The sequence below is a fragment of the Engystomops pustulosus genome, unplaced genomic scaffold (genome assembly GCF_040894005.1).
Source record: "Engystomops pustulosus unplaced genomic scaffold, aEngPut4.maternal MAT_SCAFFOLD_59, whole genome shotgun sequence".
Lineage (NCBI taxonomy): Eukaryota > Metazoa > Chordata > Amphibia > Anura > Leptodactylidae > Engystomops > Engystomops pustulosus.
Window position 1 is genome coordinate 601,281 of NW_027284967.1, and position 25,237 is coordinate 626,517.

A 25,237-nucleotide genomic window follows, 5' to 3' on the forward strand; every position below is an offset into this window, starting at 1 on the left:
GAGGCTACCTATGTACTAAGGGGGAGTCATTGTGCTGGGGATGCCTATATACAGGGGGTGGAGGGGCTGTCTATATACTGGGGGCTGCATTGTGCTGGGGATGCCTACATACAGGGGGTGGTGGGGCTGCCTATATACTGGGGGCTGCATTGTGCTGAGGCTACCTACATACTAAGGGGGAGTCATTGTGCTGGGGATGCCTATATACAGGGGGTGGAGGGGCTGTCTATATACTGGGGGCTGCCTATATACTAAGGGGGATTCATTGTGCTGGGGATGCCTATATACAGGTGGTGGAGGGGCTGTCTACATACTTGGGGCTGCATTGTGCTGGGGATGCCTATATACAGGTTGTGGGGGGGGGGGGGGCTGAATTGAGCTGAGGCTACCTATGTACTAAGGGGGAGTCATTGTGCTGGCGATGCCTATATACAGGGGGTGGAGGGGCTGTCTATATACTGGGGGCTGCATTGTGCTGAGGCCACCTACATACTAAGTGGAGTCATTGTGCTGGCAATGCCTATATACAGGGGGTGGAGGGGCTGTCTATATACTGGGGGCTGCATTGTGCTGAGGCCACCTACATACTAAGTGGAGTCATTGTGCTGGCGATGCCTATATACAGGGGGTGGAGGGGCTGTCTATATACTGGGGGCTGCATTGTGCTGGGGCTGCCTATATACTAAAGGGGGATTCATTGTGCTTTGGTTTTCTCCCAGGGAGCAGCTCTGGTCCTGCAGGGGTGATGTGTACAGATGCATCATCACATTGTTATATATCCAATAGAGAGGGGCACGGGATGTATATCTAATAAAGGGAGAACGGTATGTAATACAGGGGTATAGTATATACTGTGCATATCCTGAGTAACTCCTAATAGTACAAGTTCACACCCCCTACCCACAATGCTGTGCTTAAGGTTGTAGAGCCCCTCCCCAGGCTAGCGGACGCCTTCAATATCCCTCTCACCCGCCACCCAACCAGCGAGCGAGCAAGGCCCTGACCCGCCACCCAACCAGCGAGCGAGCAAGGCCCTGACCCGCCACCCAACCAGCGAGCGAGCAAGGCCCTGACCCGCCACCCAACCAGCGAGCGAGCAAGGCCCTGACCCGCCACCCAACCAGCGAGCGAGCAAGGCCCTGACCCGCCACCCAACCAGCGAGCGAGCAAAGCCCTGACCCGCCACCCAACCAGCGAGCGAGCAAGGTCCTGACCCGCCACCCAACCAGCAAGCGAGCAAGGCCCTGACCCGCCACCCAACCACCCAGCGAGCAAGGCCCTGACCCGCCACCCAACCACCCAGCGAGCAAGGCCCTGACCCGCCACCCAACCACCCAGCGAGCAAGGCCCTGACCCGCCACCCAACCAGCAAGCAAGGCCCTGACCCGCCACCCAACCAGCGAGCAAGGCCCTGACCCGCCACCCAACCAGCAAGCAAGGCCCTGACCCGCCACCCAACCAGCAAGCAAGCAAGGCCCTGACCCGCCACCCAACCAGCAAGCAAGCAAGGCCCTGACCCGCCACCCAACCAGCAAGCAAGCAAGGCCCTGACCCGCCACCCAACCAGCAAGCAAGCAAGGCCCTGACCCGCCACCCAACCAGCAAGCAAGGCCCTGACCCGCCACCCAACCAGCGAGCAAGGCCCTGACCCGCCACCCAACCAGCGAGCAAGGCCCGGAGATATCAAAGTCATTTTATTTACATCATCAACAGAAGTTACATCATCAGGAGCTGAGAGGAGGAGACACCGGAGGTCACACTCCCACCAAGAGCAGGACCACCAGGGACATAACCTGCGGCACAAGTCTCTCCCAGGTCTCGTCACCCCCTCCCTCGCATCGCTGTGGAGGTCCATTCATTAGGTCACCAGTTCTCGGTGCCCCTCAGCTTTACAACCAGCATGTCCAAGAGAGGCCTGGAGGAGATAGAAGACATCACGAGAAGCCGAGCGGGTGCACAAGTCTAGTCCCCCCCCCCCCTATCTCCAGGGAAAGAACCCTGCCGCCCCCCTTATCTCCAGGGAAAGAGCCGCCCCCCCCCCCTTATCTCCAGGGAAAGAGCCGACCCCCCCCCCTTATCTCCAGGGAAAGAGCCGACCCCCCCCCCCTTATCTCCAGGGAAAGAGCCCCCCTCCCTCCCCGGGCCCCAGAGTAAGGGTTAGAGCCCCCCTCCCTCCCCGGGCCCCAGAGTGAGGGTTAGAGCCCCCCTCCCTCCCTCCCTCCCTCCCTCCCTTCCCCCCTCCCCGGGCCCCAGAGTGAGGGTTAGAGCCCCCCTCCCTCCCCGGGCCCCAGAGTGAGGGTTAGAGCCCCCCTCCCTCCCTCCCCGGGCCCCAGAGTGAGGGTTAGATCCCCCCTCCCCTCCCTCCCTCCCCGGGCCCCAGAGTGAGGGTTAGAGCCCCCCTCCCTCCCTCCCCGGGCCCCAGAGTGAGGGTTAGATCCCCCTCCCCTCCCTCCCTCCCCGGGCCCCAGAGTGAGGGTTAGAGCCCCCCTCCCCTCCCCGGGCCCCAGAGTGAGGGTTAGAGCCCCCCTCCCTCCCTCCCCGGGCCCCAGAGTGAGGGTTAGAGCCCCCCTCCCTCCCTCCCCGGGCCCCAGAGTGAGGGTTAGAGCCCCCCTCCCTCCCTCCCCGGGCCCCAGAGTGAGGGTTAGAGCCCCCCTCCCTCCCTCCCCGGGCCCCAGAGTGAGGGTTAGAGCCCCCCTCCCTCCCTCCCCGGGCCCCAGAGTGAGGGTTAGAGCCCCCCTCCCTCCCTCCCCGGGCCCCAGAGTGAGGGTTAGAGCCCCCCTCCCTCCCTCCCCGGGCCCCAGAGTGAGGGTTAGAGCCCCCCTCCCTCCCTCCCCGGGCCCCAGAGTGAGGGTTAGAGCCCCCCTCCCTCCCTCCCCGGGCCCCAGAGTGAGGGTTAGAGCCCCCCTCCCTCCCTCCCCGGGCCCCAGAGTGAGGGTTAGATCCCCCCTCCCTCCCTCCCCGGGCCCCAGAGTGAGGGTTAGAGCCCCCCTCCCTCCCTCCCCGGGCCCCAGAGTGAGGGTTAGAGCCCCCCTCCCTCCCTCTCCGGGCCCCAGAGTGAGGGTTAGAGCCCCCCTCCCTCCCTCCCCGGGCCCCAGAGTGAGGGTTAGAGCCCCCCTCCCTCCCTCCCCGGGCCCCAGAGTGAGGGTTAGAGCCCCCCTCCCTCCCTCCCCGGGCCCCAGAGTGAGGGTTAGAGCCCCCCTCCCTCCCTCCCCGGGCCCCAGAGTGAGGGTTAGAGCCCCCCTCCCTCCCTCCCCGGGCCCCAGAGTGAGGGTTAGAGCCCCCCTCCCTCCCTCCCCGGGCCCCAGAGTGAGGGTTAGAGCCCCCCTCCCTCCCTCCCCGGGCCCCAGAGTGAGGGTTAGAGCCCCCCTCCCTCCCTCCCCGGGCCCCATAGTGAGGGTTAGAGCCCCCCTCCCTCCCTCCCCGGGCCCCAGAGTGAGGGTTAGAGCCCCCCTCCCTCCCTCCCCGGGCCCCAGAGTGAGGGTTAGAGCCCCCCTTCCTCCCTCCCCGGGCCCCAGAGTGAGGGTTAGAGCCCCCCTTCCTCCCTCCCCGGGCCCCAGAGTGAGGGTTAGAGCCCCCCTCCCTCCCTCCCCGGGCCCCAGAGTGAGGGTTAGAGCCCCCCTCCCTCCCTCCCCGGGCCCCAGAGTGAGGGTTAGAGCCCCCCTCCCTCCCTCCCCGGGCCCCAGAGTGAGGGTTAGAGCCCCCCTCCCTCCCTCCCCGGGCCCCAGAGTGAGGGTTAGAGCCCCCCTCCCTCCCTCCCCGGGCCCCAGAGTGAGGGTTAGAGCCCCCCTCCCTCCCTCCCCGGGCCCCAGAGTGAGGGTTAGAGCCCCCCTCCCTCCCTCCCCGGGCCCCAGAGTGAGGGTTAGAGCCCCCCTCCCTCCCTCCCCGGGCCCCAGAGTGAGGGTTAGAGCCCCCCTCCCTCCCTCCCCGGGCCCCAGAGTGAGGGTTAGAGCCCCCTCCCTCCCTCCCCGGGCCCCAGAGTGAGGGTTAGAGCCCCCCTCCCTCCCTCCCCGGGCCCCAGAGTGAGGGTTAGAGCCCCCCTCCCTCCCTCCCCGGGCCCCAGAGTGAGGGTTAGAGCCCCCCTTCCTCCCTCCCCGGGCCCCAGAGTGAGGGTTAGAGCCCCCCTTCCTCCCTCCCCGGGCCCCAGAGTGAGGGTTAGAGCCCCCCTCCCTCCCTCCCCGGGCCCCAGAGTGAGGGTTAGAGCCCCCCTCCCTCCCTCCCCGGGCCCCAGAGTGAGGGTTAGAGCCCCCCTCCCTCCCTCCCCGGGCCCCAGAGTGAGGGTTAGAGCCCCCCTCCCTCCCTCCCCGGGCCCCAGAGTGAGGGTTAGAGCCCCCCTCCCTCCCTCCCCGGGCCCCAGAGTGAGGGTTAGAGCCCCCCTCCCTCCCTCCCCGGGCCCCAGAGTGAGGGTTAGAGCCCCCCTCCCTCCCTCCCCGGGCCCCAGAGTGAGGGTTAGAGCCCCCCTCCCTCCCTCCCCGGGCCCCAGAGTGAGGGTTAGAGCCCCCCTCCCTCCCTCCCCGGGCCCCAGAGTGAGGGTTAGAGCCCCCCTCCCTCCCTCCCCGGGCCCCATAGTGAGGGTTAGAGCCCCCCTCCCTCCCTCCCCGGGCCCCATAGTGAGGGTTAGAGCCCCCCTCCCTCCCTCCCCGGGCCCCAGAGTGAGGGTTAGAGCCCCCCTCCCTCCCCGGGCCCCAGAGTGAGGGTTAGAGCCCCCCTCCCTCCCTCCCCGGACCCCAGAGTGAGGGTTAGAGCCCCCCTCCCTCCCTCCCCGGGCCCCAGAGTGAGGGTTAGAGCCCCCCTCCCTCCCTCCCTCCTCGGGCCCCAGAGTGAGGGTTAGAGCCCCCCTCCCTCCCTCCCTCCTCGGGCCCCAGAGTGAGGGTTAGAGCCCCCCTCCCTCCCTCCCTCCTCGGGCCCCAGAGTGAGGGTTAGAGCCCCCCTCCCTCCCTCCTCGGGCCCCAGAGTGAGGGTTAGAGCCCCCCTCCCTCCCCGGGCCCCAGAGTGAGGGTTAGAGCCCCCCTCCCTCCCCGGGCCCCAGAGTCAGGGTTAGAGGAACCCCTCCCTCCCTCCCCGGGCCCCATAGTGAGGGTTAGAGCCCCCCTCCCTCCCTCCCCGGGCCCCATAGTGAGGGTTAGAGCCCCCCTCCCCCCCTCCCCGGGCCCCATAGTGAGGGTTAGAGCCCCCCTCCCCCCCTATCTCCAGGGTTAGAGCCCCCTCCCTCCCCAGGCCCCATAGTGAGGGTTAGAGCCCCCCTCCCTCCCCAGGCCACATAGTGAGGGTTAGAGCCCCCCTCCCTCCCCAGGCCCCATAGTGAGGGTTAGAGCCCCCCTCCCTCCCCAGGCCACATAGTGAGGGTTAGAGCCCCCCTCCCTCCCATCTCCAGGGTTAGAGCCCCCCTCCCTCCCATCTCCAGGGTTAGAGCCCCCTCCCTCCCCAGGCCCCATAGTGAGGGTTAGAGCCCCCCTCCCTCCCATCTCCAGGGTTAGAGCCCCCCTCCCTCCCCGGGCCCCATATTGAAGGTTAGAGCCCGCCTCCCTCCCCGGGCCCCATAGTGAGGGTTAGAGCCCCCCTCCCTCCCCGGGCCCCATAGTGAGGGTTAGAGCCCCCCTCCCTCCCTCCCCGGGCCCCATAGTGAGGGTTAGAGCCCCCCTCCCTCCCTCCCCGGGCCCCATAGTGAGGGTTAGAGCCCCCCTCCCTCCCTCCCCGGGCCCCATAGTGATGGTTAGAGCCCCCCTCCCTCCCTATCCGGGCCCCATAGTGAGGGTTAGAGCCCCCCTCCCTCCCTCCCCGGGCCCCATAGTGAGGGTTAGAGCCCCCCTCCCTCCCCGGGCCCCATAGTGAGGGTTAGAGCCCCCCTCCCTCCCCGGGCCCCATAGTGAGGGTTAGAGCCCCCCTTCCTCCCTCCCCGGGCCCCATAGTGAGGGTTAGAGCCCCCCTCCCTTCCTATCCGGGCCCCATAGTGAGGGTTAGAGCCCCCCTCCCTCCCTATCCGGGCCCCATAGTGAGGGTTAGAGCCCCCCTCCCTCCCTATCCGGGCCCCATAGTGAGGGTTAGAGCCCCCCTCCCTCCCCGGGCCCCGTATTGAGGGTTAGAGCCCCCTCCCTCCCATCTCCAGGGTTAGAGCTCCCCTCCCTCCCCGGGCCCCATAGTGAGGGTTAGAGCCCCCCTCCCTCCCTCCCCGGGCCCCATAGTGAGGGTTAGAGCCCCCCTCCCTCCCCGGGCCCCATAGTGAGGGTTAGAGCCCCCCTCCCTCCCTCCCCGGGCCCCATAGTGAGGGTTAGAGCCCCCCTCCCTCCCCGGGCCCCATAGTGAGGGTTAGAGCCCCCCTCCCTCCCCGGGCCCCGTATTGAGGGGGTCTCACCTGCTGGATCTGGTGCATGGCTCTCCGCACAGACATCTGCACCGTCCTGGAGACATCGGGAGAGCGCGCACTCTCATCATCCTGGGACAACGTTCTCTTCAAAAACTTCAGCTCCTCAAAATCCGGCTCCCAAATGTCCTTCTACAGAGAGGAGAGAGTCACAACCCCCATCATCCTGGGTACCACATCATTCACAGAGGGCTGCTGTAAGGGATGATGGGAGTGATACAATGTGTGTGATAGGAGATTAGATTGTGAGCTCCTGGGGTGAGGGATGATGGGAGTGATACATTGTGTGATGATAGGATGATTAGATTGTGAGCTCCTGGGGTGAGGGATGATGGGAGTGATACATTGTGTGATGATAGGATGATTAGATTGTGAGCTCCTGGGGTCAGGGATGATGGGAGTGATACATGGTGTGTGATAGGGAGATTAGATTGTGAGCTCCTGGGGTGAGGGATGATGGGAGTGATACATTGTGTGATGATAGGAGATTAGATTGTGAGCTCCTGGGGTGAGGGATGATGGGAGTGATACATTGTGTGATGATAGGATGATTAGATTGTGAGCTCCTGGGGTCAGGGATGATGGGAGTGATACATGGTGTGTGAGCTCCTGGGGTCAGGGATGATGGGAGTGATACATGGTGTGTGATAGGGAGATTAGATTGTGAGCTCCTGGGGTGAGGGATGATGGGAGTGATACATTGTGTGATGATAGGATGATTAGATTGTGAGCTCCTGGGGTCAGGGATGATGGGAGTGATACATGGTGTGTGAGCTCCTGGGGTCAGGGATGATGGGAGTGATACATGGTGTGTGATAGGGAGATTAGATTGTGAGCTCCTGGGGTCAGGGATGATGGGAGTGATACATGGTGTGTGATAGGGAGATTAGATTGTGAGCTCCTGGGGTCAGGGATGATGGGAGTGATACATGGTGTGTGATAGGGAGATTAGATTGTGAGCTCCTGGGGTCAGGGATGATGGGAGTGATACATTGTGTGATGGATATTAGGAGTTACCTTCTCACAGGGCTCTCTGAGGATTTCTCCGTACGGTTGGATCCCGGTTATCTGGTGGAATTCCACTAGCGCCGGGAGAGATGTGTGAGCGCGATCTTCTCCGAGGATGACGTAACATCCGTTACAGCGAACGTCAATCATATAATGGCGGCAGCGATCCCGAGCTCTGAGGAGTGACAGCAAGAGGAGAGCTCAACTATAGAGCCCGAGAGCGTACGCTGTGCTGTATACGGGGGCTGCCTGTGGCTACACGCTACAGGGGGCTGCCTGTGGCTACAGGGGGCTGGCTACACGCTACAGGGGGCTGCCTGTGGCTACAGGGGGCTGGCTACACGCTACAGGGGGCTGCCTGTGGCTACAGGGGGCTGGCTGCCTGGCTGGCTACACGCTACAGGGGGCTGGCTGCCTGGCTGGCTACACGCTACAGGGGGCTGGCTGCCTGGCTGGCTACACGCTACAGGGGGCTGGCTGCCTGGCTGGCTACACGCTACAGGGGGCTGGCTGCCTGGCTGGCTACACGCTACAGGGGGCTGGCTGCCTGGCTGGCTACACGCTACAGGGGGCTGCCTGCCTGGCTGGCTACACGCTACAGGGGGCTGCCTGCCTGGCTGGCTACACGCTACAGGGGGCTGCCTGCCTGGCTGGCTACACGCTACAGGGGGCTGCCTGCCTGGCTGGCTACACGCTACAGGGGGCTGCCTGTGGCTACACGCTACAGGGGGCTGCCTGCCTGGCTGGCTACACGCTACAGGGGGCTGCCTGTGGCTACACGCTACAGGGGGCTGCCTGTGGCTACACGCTACAGGGGGCTGCCTGTGGCTACACGCTACAGGGGGCTGCCTGTGGCTACACGCTACAGGGGGCTGCCTGTGGCTACACGCTACAGGGGGCTGCCTGTGGCTACACGCTACAGGGGGCTGCCTGTGGCTACACGCTACAGGGGGCTGCCTGTGGCTACACGCTACAGGGGGCTGCCTGTGGCTACACGCTACAGGGGGCTGCCTGTGGCTACACGCTACAGGGGGCTGCCTGTGGCTACACGCTACAGGGGGCTGCCTGTGGCTACACGCTACAGGGGGCTGCCTGTGGCTACACGCTACAGGGGGCTGCCTGTGGCTACACGCTACAGGGGGCTGCCTGTGGCTACACGCTACAGGGGGCTGCCTGTGGCTACACGCTACAGGGGGCTGCCTGTGGCTACACGCTACAGGGGGCTGCCTGTGGCTACACGCTACAGGGGGCTGCCTGTGGCTACACGCTACAGGGGGCTGCCTGTGGCTACACGCTACAGGGGGCTGCCTGTGGCTACACGCTACAGGGGGCTGCCTGTGGCTACACGCTACAGGGGGCTGCCTGTGGCTACACGCTACAGGGGGCTGCCTGTGGCTACACGCTACAGGGGGCTGCCTGTGGCTACACGCTACAGGGGGCTGCCTGTGGCTACACGCTACAGGGGGCTGCCTGTGGCTACACGCTACAGGGGGCTGCCTGTGGCTACACGCTACAGGGGGCTGCCTGTGGCTACACGCTACAGGGGGCTGCCTGTGGCTACACGCTACAGGGGGCTGCCTGTGGCTACACGCTACAGGGGGCTGCCTGTGGCTACACGCTACAGGGGGCTGCCTGTGGCTACACGCTACAGGGGGCTGCCTGTGGCTACACGCTACAGGGGGCTGCCTGTGGCTACACGCTACAGGGGGCTGCCTGTGGCTACACGCTACAGGGGGCTGCCTGTGGCTACACGCTACAGGGGGCTGCCTGTGGCTACACGCTACAGGGGGCTGCCTGTGGCTACACGCTACAGGGGGCTGCCTGTGGCTACACGCTACAGGGGGCTGCCTGTGGCTACACGCTACAGGGGGCTGCCTGTGGCTACACGCTACAGGGGGCTGCCTGTGGCTACACGCTACAGGGGGCTGCCTGTGGCTACACGCTACAGGGGGCTGCCTGTGGCTACACGCTACAGGGGGCTGCCTGTGGCTACACGCTACAGGGGGCTGCCTGTGGCTACACGCTACAGGGGGCTGCCTGTGGCTACACGCTACACGGGGTTGGCTGGCTACACGCTACACGGGGTTGGCTGGCTACACGCTACACGGGGTTGGCTGGCTACACGCTACACGGGGTTGGCTGGCTACACGCTACACGGGGTTGGCTGGCTACACGCTACACGGGGTTGGCTGGCTACTCGGGACTGGCTGGCTACACGCTACAGGGGGCTGGCTGTATACCCCCAGTGTGGCGGGTCCGACTCACTTGTAGCTCAGGATGTATCCTGCACGGTTCTGGCTGATCCGAACCAGAAAGTCTCCGTGTTCTTTGTCCATCAGCAGATTCTCTGTCTCCCTACAAAATACCAGGAAGCAGTCAGTAAGACTGGGGGTGTGTGTCTACAGGGATACCCCTATATACCAGCAATATACCTCTAGTGTCCCCCCCTCATCCTCATAGACTGTAAGCTCTTGTGTCACCCCTCATCCTCATAGACTGTAAGCTCTTGTGTCACCCCCTCATCCTCATAGACTAAGCTCTTGTGTCCTCCCCTCATCCTCATAGACTGTAAGCTCTTGTGTCCCCCTCATCCTCATAGACTGTAAGCTCTTGTGTCCCCCTCATCCTCATAGACTGTAAGCTCTTGTGTCACCCCCTCATCCTAATAGACTAAGCTCTTGTGTTCCCCCTCATCCTCATGGACTGTAAGCTCTTGTGTCACCCCCTCATCCTCATAAACAGTAAGCTCTTGTGCCCCCCCCCCTCATCCTCATAGACTGTAAGCTCTTGTGTCCTCCCCTCATCCTCATAGACTGTAAGCTCTTGTGTCACCCCCCTCATCCTCATAGACTGTAAGCTCTTGTGTCCTCCTCATCCTCATAGACTGTAAGCTCTTGTGTCCTCCACTCATCCTCATAGACTGTAAGCTATTGTGTCACCCCCCTCATCCTCATAGACTGTAAGCTCTTGTGTCCTCCCCTCATCCTCATAGACTGTAAGCTCTTGTGTCACCCTCTCATCCTCATAGACTGTAAGCGCTTGTGTCACCCCCTCATCCTCATAGACTGTAAGCTCTTGTGTCCTCCCCTCATCCTCATAGACTGTAAGCTCTTGTGTCCTCCCCTCATCCTCATAGACTGTAAGCTCTTGTGTCACCCCCTCATCCTCATAGACTGTAAGCGCTTGTGTCACCCCCTCATCCTCATAGACTGTAAGCGCTTGTGTCCTCCCCTCATCCTCATAGACTGTAAGCTCTTGTGTCCTCCCCTCATCCTCATAGACTGTAAGCTCTTGTGTCACCCCCTCATCCTCATAGACTGTAAGCGCTTGTGTCACCCCCTCATCCTCATAGACTGTAAGCTCTTGTGTCACCCTCTCATCCTCATAGACTGTAAGCTCGTGTCACCCTCTCATCCTCATAGACTGTAAGCTCTTGTGTCCTCCCCTCATCCTCATAGAATGTAAGCTCGTGTCACCCTCTCATCCTCATAGACTGTAAGCTCTTGTGTCACCCCCTCATCCTCATAGACTGTAAGCTCTTGTGTCACCCTCTCATCCTCATAGACTGTAAGCTCTTGTGTCACCCTCTCATCCTCATAGACTGTAAGCGCTTGTGTCACCCCCTCATCCTCATAGACTGTAAGCTCTTGTGTCACCCTCTCATCCTCATAGACTGTAAGCGCTTGTGTCACCCCCTCATCCTCATAGACTGTAAGCTCTTGTGTTCTCCCCTCATCCTCATAGACTGTAAGCTCTTGTGTCACCCTCTCATCCTCATAGACTGTAAGCGCTTGTGTCACCCCCTCATCCTCATAGACTGTAAGCTCTTGTGTCCTCCCCTCATCCTCATAGACTGTAAGCGCTTGTGTCACCCCCTCATCCTCATAGACTGTAAGCTCTTGTGTCCTCCCCTCATCCTCATAGACTGTAAGCTCTTGTGTCACCCTCTCATCCTCATAGACTGTAAGCTCTTGTGTCCTCCCTCATCCTCATAGACTGTAAGATCTTGTGTCCCCTCACTCATCCTCATAGACTGTAAGCTCTTGTGTGTCTCCCCCTCATCCTCATAGACTGTAAGCTCTTGTGTCACCCCCTCATCCTCATAGACTGTAAGCTCTTGTGTCCCCCCTCATCCTCATAGACTGTAAGCTCTTGTGTCACCCCCTCATCCTCAGACTGTAAGCTCTTGTGTCACCCCCTCATCCTCATAGACTGTAAGCTCTTGTGTCACCCTCTCATCCTCATAGACTGTAAGCTCTTGTGTCCCACTCATCCTCATAGACTGCAAGCCCTTGTGTCCCCCTCATGCTTATAGACTGTAAGCTCGTGTCACCCCCTCATCCTCATAGACTGTAAGCTCTTGTGTCCCCCTCATCCTCATAGACTGTAATCTCTTGTGTCACCCCCTCATCCTCATAGACTGTAAGCTCTTGTGTCCCCCCTCATCCTCATAGACTGTAAGCTCTTGCGTCACCCCCTCATCCTCATAGACTGTAAGCTCTTGTGTCCCCCCTCATCCTCATAGACTGTAAGCTCTTGTGTCACCCCCTCATCTTCATAGACTGTAAGCTCTTGTGTCACCCTCTCATCCTCATAGACTGTAAGCTCTTGTGTCACCCCCTCATCCTCATAGACTGTAAGCTCTTGTGTCCCCTCACTCATCCTCATAGACTGTAAGCTCTTGTGTCCTCCCTCATCCTCATAGACTATAAGCTCTTGTGTCCTCCCTCATCCTCATAGACTGTAAGCTCTTGTGTCACCCCCTCATCCTCATAGACTGTAAGCTCTTGTGTCCCCTCACTCATCCTCATTGACTGTAAGCTCTTGTGTCTCCCCCTCATCCTCATAGACTGTAAGCTCTTGTGTCAACCCCTCATCCTCATAGACTGTAAGCTCTTGTGTCAACCCCTCATCCTCATAGACTGTAAGCTCTTGTGTCCTCACCTCATCCTCATAGACTATAAGCTCTTGTGTCCTCCCCTCATCCTCATAGACTGTAAGCTCCTGTGTCACCCCCTTATCCTCATAGACTGTAAGCTCTTGTGTCCTCTCCTCATCCTCATAGACTGTAAGCTCTTGTGTCAACCCCTCATCCTCATAGACTGTAAGCTCTTGTGTCCTCCTCATCCTCATAGACTGTAAGCTCCTGTGTCACCCCCTCATCCTCATAGACTGTAAGCTCTTGTCACCCCCTCATCCTCATAGACTGTAAGCTCTTGTGTCCCCCCTCATCCTCATAGACTGTAAGCTCTTGTGTCACCCCCTCATCCTCATAGACTGTAAGCTCTTGTGTCCCCCCTCATCCTCATAGACTGTAAGCTCTTGTGTCACCCCCTCATCCTCATAGACTGTAAGCTCTTGTGTCACCCCCTCATCCTCATAGACTGTAAGCTCTTGTGTCACCCCCTCATCCTCATAGACTGTAAGCTCTTGTGTCCCCCTCATGCTTATAGACTGTAAGCTCTTGTGTCCCCCTCATGCTTATAGACTGTAAGCTCTTGTGTCCCCTTCATCCTCATAGACTGTAAGCTCTTGTGTCCCCCCTCATCCTCATAGACTGTAAGCTCTTGTGTCACCTCCTCATCCTCATAGACTGTAAGCTCTTGTGTCCCCTCACTCATCCTCATTGACTGTAAGCTCTTGTGTCTCCCCCTCATCCTCATAGACTGTAAGCTCTTGTGTCAACCCCTCATCCTCATAGACTGTAAGCTCTTGTGTCAACCCCTCATCCTCATAGACTGTAAGCTCTTGTGTCCTCACCTCATCCTCATAGACTATAAGCTCTTGTGTCCTCCCCTCATCCTCATAGACTGTAAGCTCTTGTGTCACCCCCTCATCCTCATAGACTGTAAGCTCTTGTGTCACCCCCTTATCCTCATAGACTGTAAGCTCTTGTGTCCTCTCCTCATCCTCATAGACTGTAAGCTCTTGTGTCCCCCCTCATCCTCATAGACTGTAAGCTCTTGTGTCACCTCCTCATCCTCATAGACTGTAAGCTCTTGTGTCACCTCCTCATCCTCATAGACTGTAATCTCTTGAGTCACCCCCTCATCCTCATAGATTGTAAGCTCTTGTGTCCCCCCTCATCCTCATAGACTGTAAGCTCTTGTGTCTCCCCTCATCCTCATAGACTGTAAGCTCTTGTGTCACCCCCTCATCCTCATAGACTGTAAGCTCTTGTGTCACCCCCTCATCCTCATAGACTGTAAGCTCTTGTGTCACCCCCTAATCCTCAGACTGTAAGCTCTTGTGTCACCCCCTCATCCTCATAGACTGTAAGCTCCTGTGTGATGGAGGATCCATCACCATTACTCATACCCTCCACTCACTGCATCATACACTTCCTACATGCCGCGCTGTGTCTCTGCCACGGATCTCGCAGCCATGTTTTGTTACCTGCGGGAGATCATGCCATGCAGCCACGGGGGAAAGGCTCCACGATCCAAAACCTTCTTGGCCTGAGTCTCCTTGAACCACAAGAGGGTCTTCCGCCGCTGCAGCAGCTTCTTCTCTCCATCCTCGTGAGCCGTGGCCGGAAGCCGTGGATGTAACGTAGAATTGTCATATGGGGAGAGCTGCAACCACACACTGTACATAAGTGGTCACAGGATATAAGGGCAAAGGTCATCTCCATCTGTACCACGCGCATACCCAGATACTAAGCATCATGTGCACCTACCTGAAACACGCGGCTTCGCGGGCGCGGCACCGGGGGCTCCTGACGGATGCCACTGAACGGCCCCGTTGGCTTTATAGGTGGTCTTCTCCGAGGCAGAGGAACGGGACGTGATGCAGCTCCTGAAAGACAACATTATCAGAGGCGGTTTGACAGGGCCCCTCCCCACAGCAGCTACATCATACAGTCCCATACTTGTAGCTGCCTCCTCCTGGAGTCTCGCACGCTCCCTCTCTGCCTCCAGCTCTTCCCGTCTCCGCTTCTCCTGCAGTTTTTTCATTTCCTCCAGGAGGTTGAGGTACGTCTTGCGGCAAACGAGACCCTTGTACCCTAAACAACGACAGATACAGTGACACAATGAGGACACGACGGCCCCCGGAGGGAAGGGCGCGACAACGAGGACACGACGACCCCCAGAGGGAAGGGCGAGCCGACGAGGACACGACGGCCCCCGGAGGGAAGGGCGAGCCGACGAGGACACGACGGCCCCCGGAGGGAAGGGCGAGCCGACGAGGACACGACGGCCCCCGGAGGGAAGGGCGAGCCGACGAGGACACGACGGCCCCCGGAGGGAAGGGCGAGCCGACGAGGACACGACGGCCCCCGGAGGGAAGGGCGAGCCGACGAGGACACGACGGCCCCCGGAGGGAAGGGCGAGCCGACGAGGACACGACGGCCCCCGGAGGGAAGGGCGAGCCGACGAGGACACGACGGCCCCCGGAGGGAAGGGCGAGCCGACGAGGACACGACGGCCCCCGGAGGGAAGGGCGAGCCGACGAGGACACGACGGCCCCCGGAGGGAAGGGCGAGCCGACGAGGACACGACGGCCCCCGGAGGGAAGGGCGAGCCGACGAGGACACGACGGCCCCCGGAGGGAAGGGCGAGCCGACGAGGACACGACGGCCCCCGGAGGGAAGGGCGAGCCGACGAGGACACGACGGCCCCCGGAGGGAAGGGCGAGCCGACGAGGACACGACGGCCCCCGGAGGGAAGGGCGAGCCGACGAGGACACGACGGCCCCCGGAGGGAAGGGCGCGACAACGAGGACACGACGGCCCCCGGAGGGAAGGGCGCGACAACGAGGACACGACGGCCCCCGGAGGGAAGGGCGCGACAACGAGGACACGACGCCCCCCAGAGGGAAGGGCGAGCCGACGAGGACACGACGGCCCCCGGAGGGAAGGGCGAGCCGACGAGGACACGACGGCCCCCGGAGGGAAGGGCGAGCCGACGAGGACACGACGGCCCCCGGAGGGAAGGGCGAGCCGACGAGGACACGACGGCCCCCGGAGGGAAGGGCGAGCCGACGAGGACACGACGGCCCCCGGAGGGAAGGGCGAGCCGACGAGGACACGACGGCCCCCGGAGGGAAGGGCGAGCCGACGAGGACACGACGGCCCCCGGAGGGAAGGGCGAGACAACGAGGACACGACGGCCCCCGGAGGGAAGGGCACAACAACGAGGACACGGCTGCTCCGCTTGAGGGAAGGGCGCGACAACGAGGACACAACGGCCCCCGGAGGGAAGGGCAAGACGACGAGGACACAACGGCCCCCGGAGGGAAGGGCAAGACGACGAGGACACGACGGCTCCGCTGGGAGGGCAAGACGACAAGGACACGACGGCTCCGCTGGGAGGGCAAGACAACGAGGACACGACGGCCCCCGGAGGGAAGGGCGAGACAACGAGGACACGACGGCCCCCGGAGGGAAGGGCGAGACAACGAGGACACGACGGCCCCCGGAGGGAAGGGCGAGACAACGAGGACACGACGGCTCCGCTGGGAGGGCGAGACAACGAGGACACGACGGCTCCGCTGGGAGGGCGAGACAACGAGGACAAGACGGCCCCCAGAGGGAAGGGCAAGACGACGAGGACACCACGGCCCCTGGATGGAAGGGCAAGACGACGAGGAGATCATCATCAAAGCTGTACCCCATGACTTACTCTTCTGTATGGTGATGGTGGCCTCTCGCAGCCTCTGGAGCCTCTGCGCCATCTCATCCTGATGCCAGTATTTAAAGAAGAGACGAGACCTCCTGTTGTGGATCAGAGATAACAGGAGTCACCATGACATCACTCCAACAATAGAGCCGGGTCTGGCAGAGTACCTACCCGCACCGCCATCCACTCAGCTGCACCCTCTGCAGGATCTGTACAGCACTGAAGAGAAAAAAGGGAGTGGTCATTGTATATACACATGTATGAGAGATGGTCTGGGGTCTCCTGGAGCCCCCACTCACCCGTCTCTGCTCACCGGTACATCAGGCGTAAGGAGGAGGATCCCAAACCTACAATGGAAGAAGAGAGTTAAAGGGGCTCATCACTTATTACTTTATTGGCTTAAAGAGTATGAAGTAGTGATACTTACCTGTGTCCGTAGGGCTCCTGCCACAGCCAAATGCAGGCCGCAGGTCCAGCCCCTTTATACAGGGGGCGCTGCGCCGGACAGGAGGTAAGTAGTACTACACAGGGAAGAGGTTCTACTTTATCATTAAGATGCCACTTAAACCCAATTACATACAAATTATGAACCTGGAAAACCCCTTTAACCCTTTCCCTGCCGGGCGTTGCTGGAAATTTTGACGCGTTATTGGCCCGAGCAAATTTTGACATGTACAAATAAAACCAAAATTACAGAATTACAACATAAAGAATTATACTAAACCCCAACAAACCCCAACGTTCTCTGAAAGCAGACACTTCCCCATTTACACTAAGGAGCTTATAGACAAAGGCACCTTCATGCAATTTTGATTTAAAGGGGTATTCTCGTCTGGGCACTCACATTCAGTTTCACTAATCTTCCATGTATAAACATTTCTTCAATTGGATGTTATTAAAAAAAATGTTCCTGTGTGAAGATAATTTCTCATAAATGTAGTCATTTTGTCCCTTAGAAACGAGATGGCTTCCTCGGATACGACCACGTACCACTCTGGCAGCGGTGGCCAGACTTGCGCTATAGAGTCCTGCCTGACCTCCTGGATTAAGCAATCATTACCACAGGACGGCTGTGGGACTTGCAGTAACTCCTGGACATTTCATATACAAAACCTTTTTGTTTATTTGTGCAATCTCTCAGGCAGAGGTGGCCGTATCCACGGAAGCTATCTCGTTTCTAAGGGACAACATGGCTACATTTATGAGAAATTATCTTCACACAGGAACATTTTTTTTAATAACATCTAATTGAAGAAATGTTTGTATATGGCAGATTAATGAAACTGAATGTGAATGCCCAGACGAGAAAACCCCTTTAACTCATATGATCACGCCATGGGGTAACCACCATAGATACCATGTGACCAGGACACAGGGTGACCACCATAGAGCTCACGGGACTAGGCCACAGGTGACTACCGTGTAGACTACATGACAGCACTGACTTTTTGGAATGGTCAGGTGACCTCATGCAGATGAAGGGGATATACATATCTGACAAGGAACTGGAAGCCTCACTTCTCCCTCCTGCCCGTGAGGGGCGCTATGTTCACAGCCAAGCAAAGAGGTCCGCACGTCACCCATGGGCTCTATATATTGTATTACTTCCCTGAGGAAACCCCTCTTGATCACTTACTGCCCCACAAAGTCCTGGAAGGAAGGTCTCCATGCGAAGCCACCCCTGCGGATCCTCAGGGTCTCCATCAGCCCATTACACCGCAGCTGGAGAGAGATGATAGGTGCAGGGCGTTAGTAGGGTCCATGGCACATCTGGGTCACACACGTCCCCACAATGCCCCTCACCTGGGCCAGCACCTCCTCAGCCTGGAAGATGCCCGGAAGCTTCTCACGGTTGGGTTTAATGCATCGGACAAAATGGGGGCTGGCGGCAAACAACTTCTCCATGAGAACCCCAAGAGAACGCTGTGAGAGGTCACCAGAGATATCGGCTTCAGAAGATTCCCCCACAGAGACGGGCCCCCCCCCAACACCCCACAGAGACGGCCCCCCCCCCCAACACCCCACAGAGACGGCCACCCCCCCCCCCCAACACCCCCACAGAGACGCAACCCCCCCCCCCAACATCCCCACAGAGACGCAACCCCCCCCCAACACCCCCACAGAGACGGCCCCCCCCCCAACACCCCACAGAGACGGCCCCCCCCCCAACACCCCACAGAGACGCAAACCCCCCCCCAACACCCCCCCCCAACACCCCCACAGAGACGCAAACCCCCCCCAACACCCCCACAGAGACGCAACCCCCCCCCCCCAACACAGACGGCCGCCAACACCCCCACAGAGACGCAAAAATCCCCCCCAACACCCCCACAGAGACGCAAACCCCCCCCCCCCCAACACCCCCACAGAGACGCAAACCCCCCCCCCCCCAACACAGACGGCCGCCAACACCCCCACAGAGACGCAAAAATCCCCCCCCAACACCCCCACAGAGACGCAAACCCCCCCCCCCAACACCCCCACAGAGACGCAACCCCCCCCCCCCCCCAACACCCCCACAGAGACGCAAACCCCCCCCCCCCAACACCCCCACAGAGACGCAAACCCCCCCCCCCAACACAGACGGCCGCCAACACCCCCACAGAGACGCAAAAATCCCCCCCCAACACCCCCACAGAGACGCAAACCCCCCCCCCAACACCCCCACAGAGACGCAAACCCCCCCCCCCAACACAGACGGCCGCCAACACCCCCACAGAGACGCAAAAATCCCCCCCCAACACCCCCACAGAGACGCAAACCCCCCCCCCAACACCCCCACAGAGACGCAAACCCCCCCCCCCCAACACCCCCACAGAGACGCAAACCCCCCCCCCCCCAACACAGACGGCCGCCAACACCCCCACAGAGACGCAAAAATCCCCCCCAACACCCCCACAGAGACGCAAACCCCCCCCCCCAACACCCCCACAGAGACGCAAACCCCCCCCCCCCCCAACACCCCCACAGAGACGCAAACCCCCCCCCCCAACACCCCCACAGAGACGCAAACCCCCCCCCCCCAACACCCCCACAGAGACGCAAACCCCCCCCCCCCAACACAGACGGCCGCCAACACCCCCACAGAGACGCAAAAATCCCCCCCCAACACCCCCACAGAGACGCAAACCCCCCCCCCAAAACCCCCACAGAGACGCAAAAATCCCCCCCCAACACCCCCACAGAGACGCAAACCCCCCCCCCCCCAACACCCCCACAGAGACGCAAACCCCCCCCCCAACACCCCCACAGAGACGCAAACCCCCCCCCCCCAACACCCCCACAGAGACGCAAACCCCCCCCCCCAACACCCCCACAGAGACGCAAACCCCCCCCCCCCAACACAGACGGCCGCCAACACCCCCACAGAGACGCAAACCCCCCCCCCCCAACACCCCCACAGAGACGCAACCCCCCCCCAACACCCCCACAGAGACGAAAAAAACCCCCCCCACAGAGACGCAAACCCCCCCCCCCCCAACACCCCCACAGAGACGCAAACCCCCCCCCCCCCCAACACCCCCACAGAGACGCAAACCCCCCCCCCAAAACCCCCACAGAGACCACAGAGACGCAAACCCCCCCCCCCAACACAGACGGCCGCCAACACCCCCACCAAAGAGACAACCCCATACCCCACCTACACCGTCCCCCACATAGACAACCCCTAACCACATACCACCACCCATATATCAAAGCTCCGACCCCTGGGCTGCCACATACACATCATACCCGAAACTGTGCCCCAACAGACATCTTACGAGACGAAGCTTTATCCTGGGATATCTGGACCTAAAAACAAGATGACATGAAGTCTATTGTAGGAATCGATGGGGGGGGTCTGTCTAATGATGGGGGTGGGGGGTCTGCCTAATGATGGGGGTGGGGGGTCTGCCTAATGATGGGGGTGGGGGGTCTGCCTAATGATGGGGGTGGGGGGTCTGCCTAATGATGGGGGTGGGGGGTCTGCCTAATGATGGGGGTGGGGGGTCTGCCTAATGATGGGGGTGGGGGGTCTGCCTAATGATGGGGGTGGGGGGTCTGCCTAATGATGGGGGTGGGGGGTCTGCCTAATGATGGGGGTGGGGGGTCTGCCTAATGATGGGGGTGGGGGGTCTGCCTAATGATGAGGGTGGGGTCTGCCTAATGATGGGGGTGGGGTCTGCCTAATGATGGGGGGGGGGTCTGTCTAATGATGGAGGGGGGGGCTGTCTAATGATGGAGGGGGGGGCTGTCTAATGATGGAGGGGGGTCTGTCTAATGATGGGGGGGGGTCTGTCTGATGATGGGGGGGGGGTCTGTCTGATGATGGGGGGGGGTCTGTCTAATGATGGGGGGGGGGTCTGTAATGATGGGGGGGGGGTCTGTCTAATGATGGGGGGGGTCTGTCTAATGATGGGGGGGGGTCTGGCTAATGATGGCGGGGGGGTCTGTCTAATGATGGCGGGGGGGTCTGTCTAATGATGGGGGGGGGGTCTGTCTAATGATGGGGGGGGGGTCTGTCTAATGATGGGGGGGGGTCTGTCTAATGATGGCGGGGGGGTCTGTCTAATGATGGCGGGGGGGTCTGTCTAATGATGGCGGGGGGGTCTGTCTAATGATGGGGGGGGGTCTGTCTAATGATGGGGGGGGGGTCTGGCTAATGATGGCGGGGGGGTCTGTCTAATGATGGCGGGGGGGGTCTGTCTAATGATGGCGGGGGGGTCTGTCTAATGATGGCGGGGGGGTCTGTCTAATGATGGGGGGGGGGGTCTGTCTAATGATGGGGGGGGGTCTGTCTAATGATGGGGGGGCTCTCTGATACAGGGGAATCAAGACGATGGAGTCACTATGACAAGTCCGTCACCTACCTTCTCCCTGTGTATGGGCATCAGGGTTCCCGTCCTGGAGATACTGGCTGTGGAAATGGTGAAGGACCCAAAATTTTCAAAGTGTTATTACACGAGGGGAAGGGGCTATTACCAGACCCCTGCCCCATGACCACGTGACAACCTACCTGAGAAGAGAAGGCTCAGCAGTAAGTTCCCACTGTATATGAACAGGTTCTGAATATTCGTAGGAATCGTGTCCCTGTTCTTCTCCAAAATTCCTACTGCTGTGTACTTCACCTAAGTGGGAGGAGCATGAGACTGTCAATGGGGGAACAGGATACCCCCTGAAGAGCAAGAGGGGTGGAGCTACACCCCCCTCCCCGTGCAGGGCAAGAGGGGTGGAGCTACACCCCCCTCCCCGTGCAGGGCAAGAGGGGTGGAGCTACACCCCCCCTCCCCGTGCAGGGCAAGAGGGGTGGAGCTACACCCCCCTCCCCGTGCAGGGCAAGAGGGGTGGAGCTACATCCCCCTCCCCGTGCAGGGCAAGAGGGGTGGAGCTACACCCCCCTCCCCGTGCAGGGCAAGAGGGGTGGAGCTACACCCCCCTCCCCGTGCAGGGCAAGAGGGGTGGAGCTAACAATCGTAGTCACCTTCCCCGCGTAGTGATGGATAATAAATCCGGGATCTTTTCCTCGCGTTCGCTCGTAATACGGATTCGCTCGACATTCGGCAGTAAGTTTCTCTACAAATGATGTGTCAGATGCCTGGAAACAAGTGGTAAATGCTCAGAGGACACCGGCAGTCATGTGACCACCAGCCCCTCCCACAGCTGTGAGCACTTACCTGGGGGAAGGTGGTCTGCTCATCCAGAATGGAGAAGACGCCCCAGGGCCGCGCCAGGAAGAGATCCTAGAGACGGATACAAACATATACAGTCACCTATGGGGCGCAGCGGCACGTGCCCGTATACTACCCACACACTGTGCCCGCAGCAGAGCCACACCTCCCCCTGCAGGTACCCCACCTACACCCCCAACTGGGCGGACACAATTACCAGTACGGGCTTGGTGCTGCTGCCACCCTGAGGGCATTTACTACAGCTGACCCGGTCACCGGGTATAACAGTAAGAGCTGGTTATTAGTGACCCGGGTAGTGCAGAGGCGACCCGGACCCCCCTGCCCCACAGTAATGGCCACTCTGCCCCTCCTCCCCCCACAGGGGGCTGGCCCGGCTGGTGCACATACCAGTATGGGCTGGTTACTGGTTATTGGGTGCTGCAGGTGCCACCCTCGGTGTACTCGCTGGTGCACGTACCAGTATGGGCTGGTTACTGGTTATTGGGTGCTGTAGGTGCCCCCCTCGGTGTACTCGCTGGTGCACGTACCAGAATGGGATGGTTACTGGTTATTGGGTGCTGTAGGTGCCCCCCTCGGTGTACTCGCTGGTGCACATACCAGTATGGGCTGGTTATTGGTTATTGGGTGCTGCAGGTGCCACCCTCGGTGTACTCGCTGGTGCACGTACCAGTATGGGCTGGTTACTGGTTATTGGGTGCTGTAGGTGCCCCCCTCGGTGTACTCGCTGGTGCACGTACCAGAATGGGATGGTTACTGGTTATTGGGTGCTGTAGGTGCCCCCCTCGGTGTACTCGCTGGTGCACGTACCAGAATGGTCTAGTTACTGAGTGCTGTAGGTGCCCCCCTCGGGGTACTCGTTGGTGCACATACCAGTATGGTCTAGTTACTGGGTGCTGCAGGTGCCACCCTCAGTGTACTCGCTGGTGCACATACCAGTATGGGCTGGTTATTGGGTGCTGCAGGTGCCACCCTCAGTGTACTCGCTGGTGCACATACCAGTATGGGCTGGTTACTGGTTATTGGGTGCTGTAGTTTCCCCCCTCGGTGTACTCGCTGGTGCACGTACCAGTATGGGCTGGTTATTGGGTGCTGTAGGTGCCCCCCTCGGTGTACTCGCTGGTGCACGTACCAGTATGGGCTGGTTATTGGGTGCTGTAGGTGCCCCCCTCGGTGTACTCGCTGGTGCACGTACCAGTATGGGCTGGTTATTGGGTGCTGCAGGTGCCCCCCTCGGTGTACTCGCTGGTGCACATACCAGTATGGGCTGGTTATTGGGTACTCGCGGGTGCACATACCAGTATGGGCTGGTTATTGGGTGCTGCAGGTGCCACCCTCGGTGCACTCGCTGGTGCACATACCAGTATGGGCTGGTTATTGGGTGCTGTAGGTGCCCCCCTCGGTGCACTCGCTGGTGTACTTACCAGTATGGGCTGGTTATTGGGTGCTGCAGGTGCCACCCTCGGTGTACTCGCTGGTGCACATACCAGTATGGGCTGGTTACTGGGTGCTGCAGGTGCCCCCCTCGGTGTACTCGCTGGTGCACATACCAGTATGGGCTGGTTATTGGTTATTGGGTGCTGCAGGTGCCCCCCTTGGTGTACTCGCTGGTGCACGTACCAGTATGGGCTGGTTATTGGGTGCTGTAGGTGCCCCCCTCGGTGTACTCGCTGGTGCACGTACCAGTATGGGCTGGTTATTGGGTGCTGTAGGTGCCCCCCTCGGTGTACTCGCTGGTGCACATACCAGTATGGGCTGGTTATTGGGTGCTGCAGGTGCCACCCTCAGTGTACACGCTGGTGCACAAACCAGTATGGGCTGGTTATTGGTTATTGGGTGCTGCAGGTGCCCCCCTCGGTGTACTCGCTGGTGCACTTACCAGTATGGGCTGGTTATTGGGTGCTGCAGGTGCCCCCCTCAGTGTACTCGCTGGTGCACGTACCAGTATGGGTTGGTTACTGGTTATTGGGTGCTGCAGGTGCCCCCCTCGGTGTACTCGCGGGTGCACGTACCAGTATGGGCTGGTTATTGGGTACTCGCTGGTGCACGTACCAATATGGGCTGGTTATTGGGTGCTGCGGGTGCACGTACCAGTATGGGCTGGTTATTGGGTGCTGCGGGTGCACGTACCAGTATGGGCTGGCTATTGGGTGCTGCGGGTGCACGTACCAGTATGGGCTGGTTATTGGGTGCTGCGGGTGCACGTACCAGTATGGGCTGGCTATTGGGTGCTGCGGGTGCACGTACCAGTATGGGCTGGTTATTGGGTGCTGCGGGTGCACGTACCAGTATGGGCTGGTTATTGGTGAAGGTGATGGCCTCCTCCTGGATCCCCTCCTCCCGGTAATGCTGCTGCTCCATCAGGAAGATGTGCTGCCAACAATACAGAACATGACAAGTCAGGTGACACGAATCCCGTTGTGTGGAGACTTCACGTGGAGGTCACATGACTTACGTGGTTGAAGAAGTTCTGCAGCTGCTCGTTGGCCAGATTTATACACAATTGCTCAAAGCGATTTACAACAAAATTTTCAAAACCAAAGATATCGAGAATTCCTGTGGGATGGAAGATGTGATGGGACACGTGCGGCTCAGCAGTGCAAACCACAACCCCCATCATCATACAGACTCACCGATCTCCTGCACCTGTGTGCCGGCCACCACCTCCCCCGCCAGAAGATCATTCACCTTCTTCACAATCCAACTGAAGAGACGGGAATAGACCACGCGAGAGATGGAGTCCCGGGCATCTACACGCGGGGAGACACTGGGGGTCACACAGTCACGCATGTAACACACCGGGGTCACCCGCCGGACACCCCCTCACCTTCCGCCTGCTGCTTGCTGTGCAGTCTCCGGATGGCTTCACCGCGGGTCAGGGACGTCGTACAAATCAAACAGCTCATCAGGTCCTCCGGCTGCACCCCAAACTGGCCCTGGAAAGACCCCAAAATTCAGTGTCACAGGCTAGACCCTACCAGCCCAGCAGAGGTCAGCGCTCTCACCGCAGCGGCCTTCAGCCAGCCCATGGAGGAGACATCCACCATCACACCCCCCGCCTCCACCGCATCAAACACAAGGTTCCCGAGAGACAGGACGCCGGAGACGACCACCTTCAGATCCAGCTCCTCCTGCCATGACGAGAGAGAACGTGATGAGGACACAAAGGAAACCTGTCAGCAGGAATGTCATGTTACCCGCTGACAGGCACCAACAGCTTCTGTGTGCCCATTCAAAAAATACCTTGTCAGCATGCTGAATCATTTCAGTAGTTTATAGAAGTTTATTTCACATTACCTGACGTCCAGGAGTCCCCGGGGAGGGGCATGTGTGCGCCTGTGTCTCCTCACTCACTCTTCCTCCCTCAGTAACCCCTCCCCCGCCTGCTCACAGGAAGTGGGGAAGGAGCAGGATGGGAGTGGAGGAGACTAACACAATCTGGAGCTGCCCCATCCCCCGGGACTCACCACACGCTGCTGGCAGGGAGCCAGGTAATGGGAAGCAAACTTATAGAAACTACTGATACAGAATGCTGACACAGGCACAGATGAGTCGATTAGAACCCGTCATCAACTAAAGATCAC

General features: G+C 60.1%; 1 protein-coding gene across 2 annotated transcripts in view; it reads right to left on the reverse strand.

The window, feature by feature from the left end:
- Nucleotides 1-1,677: 1,677 nt before the first annotated feature.
- Nucleotides 1,678-25,237, reverse strand: part of LOC140106884 (myosin-IIIb-like) — a 39,111-nt gene continuing 15,551 nt past the window's right edge. The window contains exons 8-29 of one of the 2 annotated variants that reach the window (XM_072131508.1): nucleotides 24,659-24,784; nucleotides 24,481-24,589; nucleotides 24,287-24,403; nucleotides 24,109-24,209; nucleotides 23,940-24,026; nucleotides 21,642-21,707; nucleotides 21,449-21,562; nucleotides 20,984-21,095; nucleotides 20,838-20,884; nucleotides 19,720-19,779; nucleotides 17,791-17,910; nucleotides 17,624-17,709; nucleotides 16,287-16,334; nucleotides 16,159-16,206; nucleotides 15,991-16,082; nucleotides 14,238-14,372; nucleotides 14,046-14,164; nucleotides 13,763-13,941; nucleotides 9,632-9,721; nucleotides 7,376-7,541; nucleotides 6,350-6,490; nucleotides 1,678-1,915 (exon numbers count right to left, since the gene is read on the reverse strand). In XM_072131508.1, coding sequence (XP_071987609.1) covers nucleotides 1,859-1,915; nucleotides 6,350-6,490; nucleotides 7,376-7,541; nucleotides 9,632-9,721; nucleotides 13,763-13,941; nucleotides 14,046-14,164; nucleotides 14,238-14,372; nucleotides 15,991-16,082; nucleotides 16,159-16,206; nucleotides 16,287-16,334; nucleotides 17,624-17,709; nucleotides 17,791-17,910; nucleotides 19,720-19,779; nucleotides 20,838-20,884; nucleotides 20,984-21,095; nucleotides 21,449-21,562; nucleotides 21,642-21,707; nucleotides 23,940-24,026; nucleotides 24,109-24,209; nucleotides 24,287-24,403; nucleotides 24,481-24,589; nucleotides 24,659-24,784 — 2,220 coding nt within the window. In that variant the 3' untranslated portion in view covers nucleotides 1,678-1,858. Of the gene's footprint in view, nucleotides 1,916-6,349; nucleotides 6,491-7,375; nucleotides 7,542-9,631; nucleotides 9,722-13,762; nucleotides 13,955-14,045; nucleotides 14,165-14,237; nucleotides 14,373-15,990; nucleotides 16,083-16,158; nucleotides 16,207-16,286; nucleotides 16,335-17,623; nucleotides 17,710-17,790; nucleotides 17,911-19,719; nucleotides 19,780-20,837; nucleotides 20,885-20,983; nucleotides 21,096-21,448; nucleotides 21,563-21,641; nucleotides 21,708-23,939; nucleotides 24,027-24,108; nucleotides 24,210-24,286; nucleotides 24,404-24,480; nucleotides 24,590-24,658; nucleotides 24,785-25,237 lie in introns of those variants that run through there. The other variant, XM_072131509.1, reaches the window with a different exon arrangement.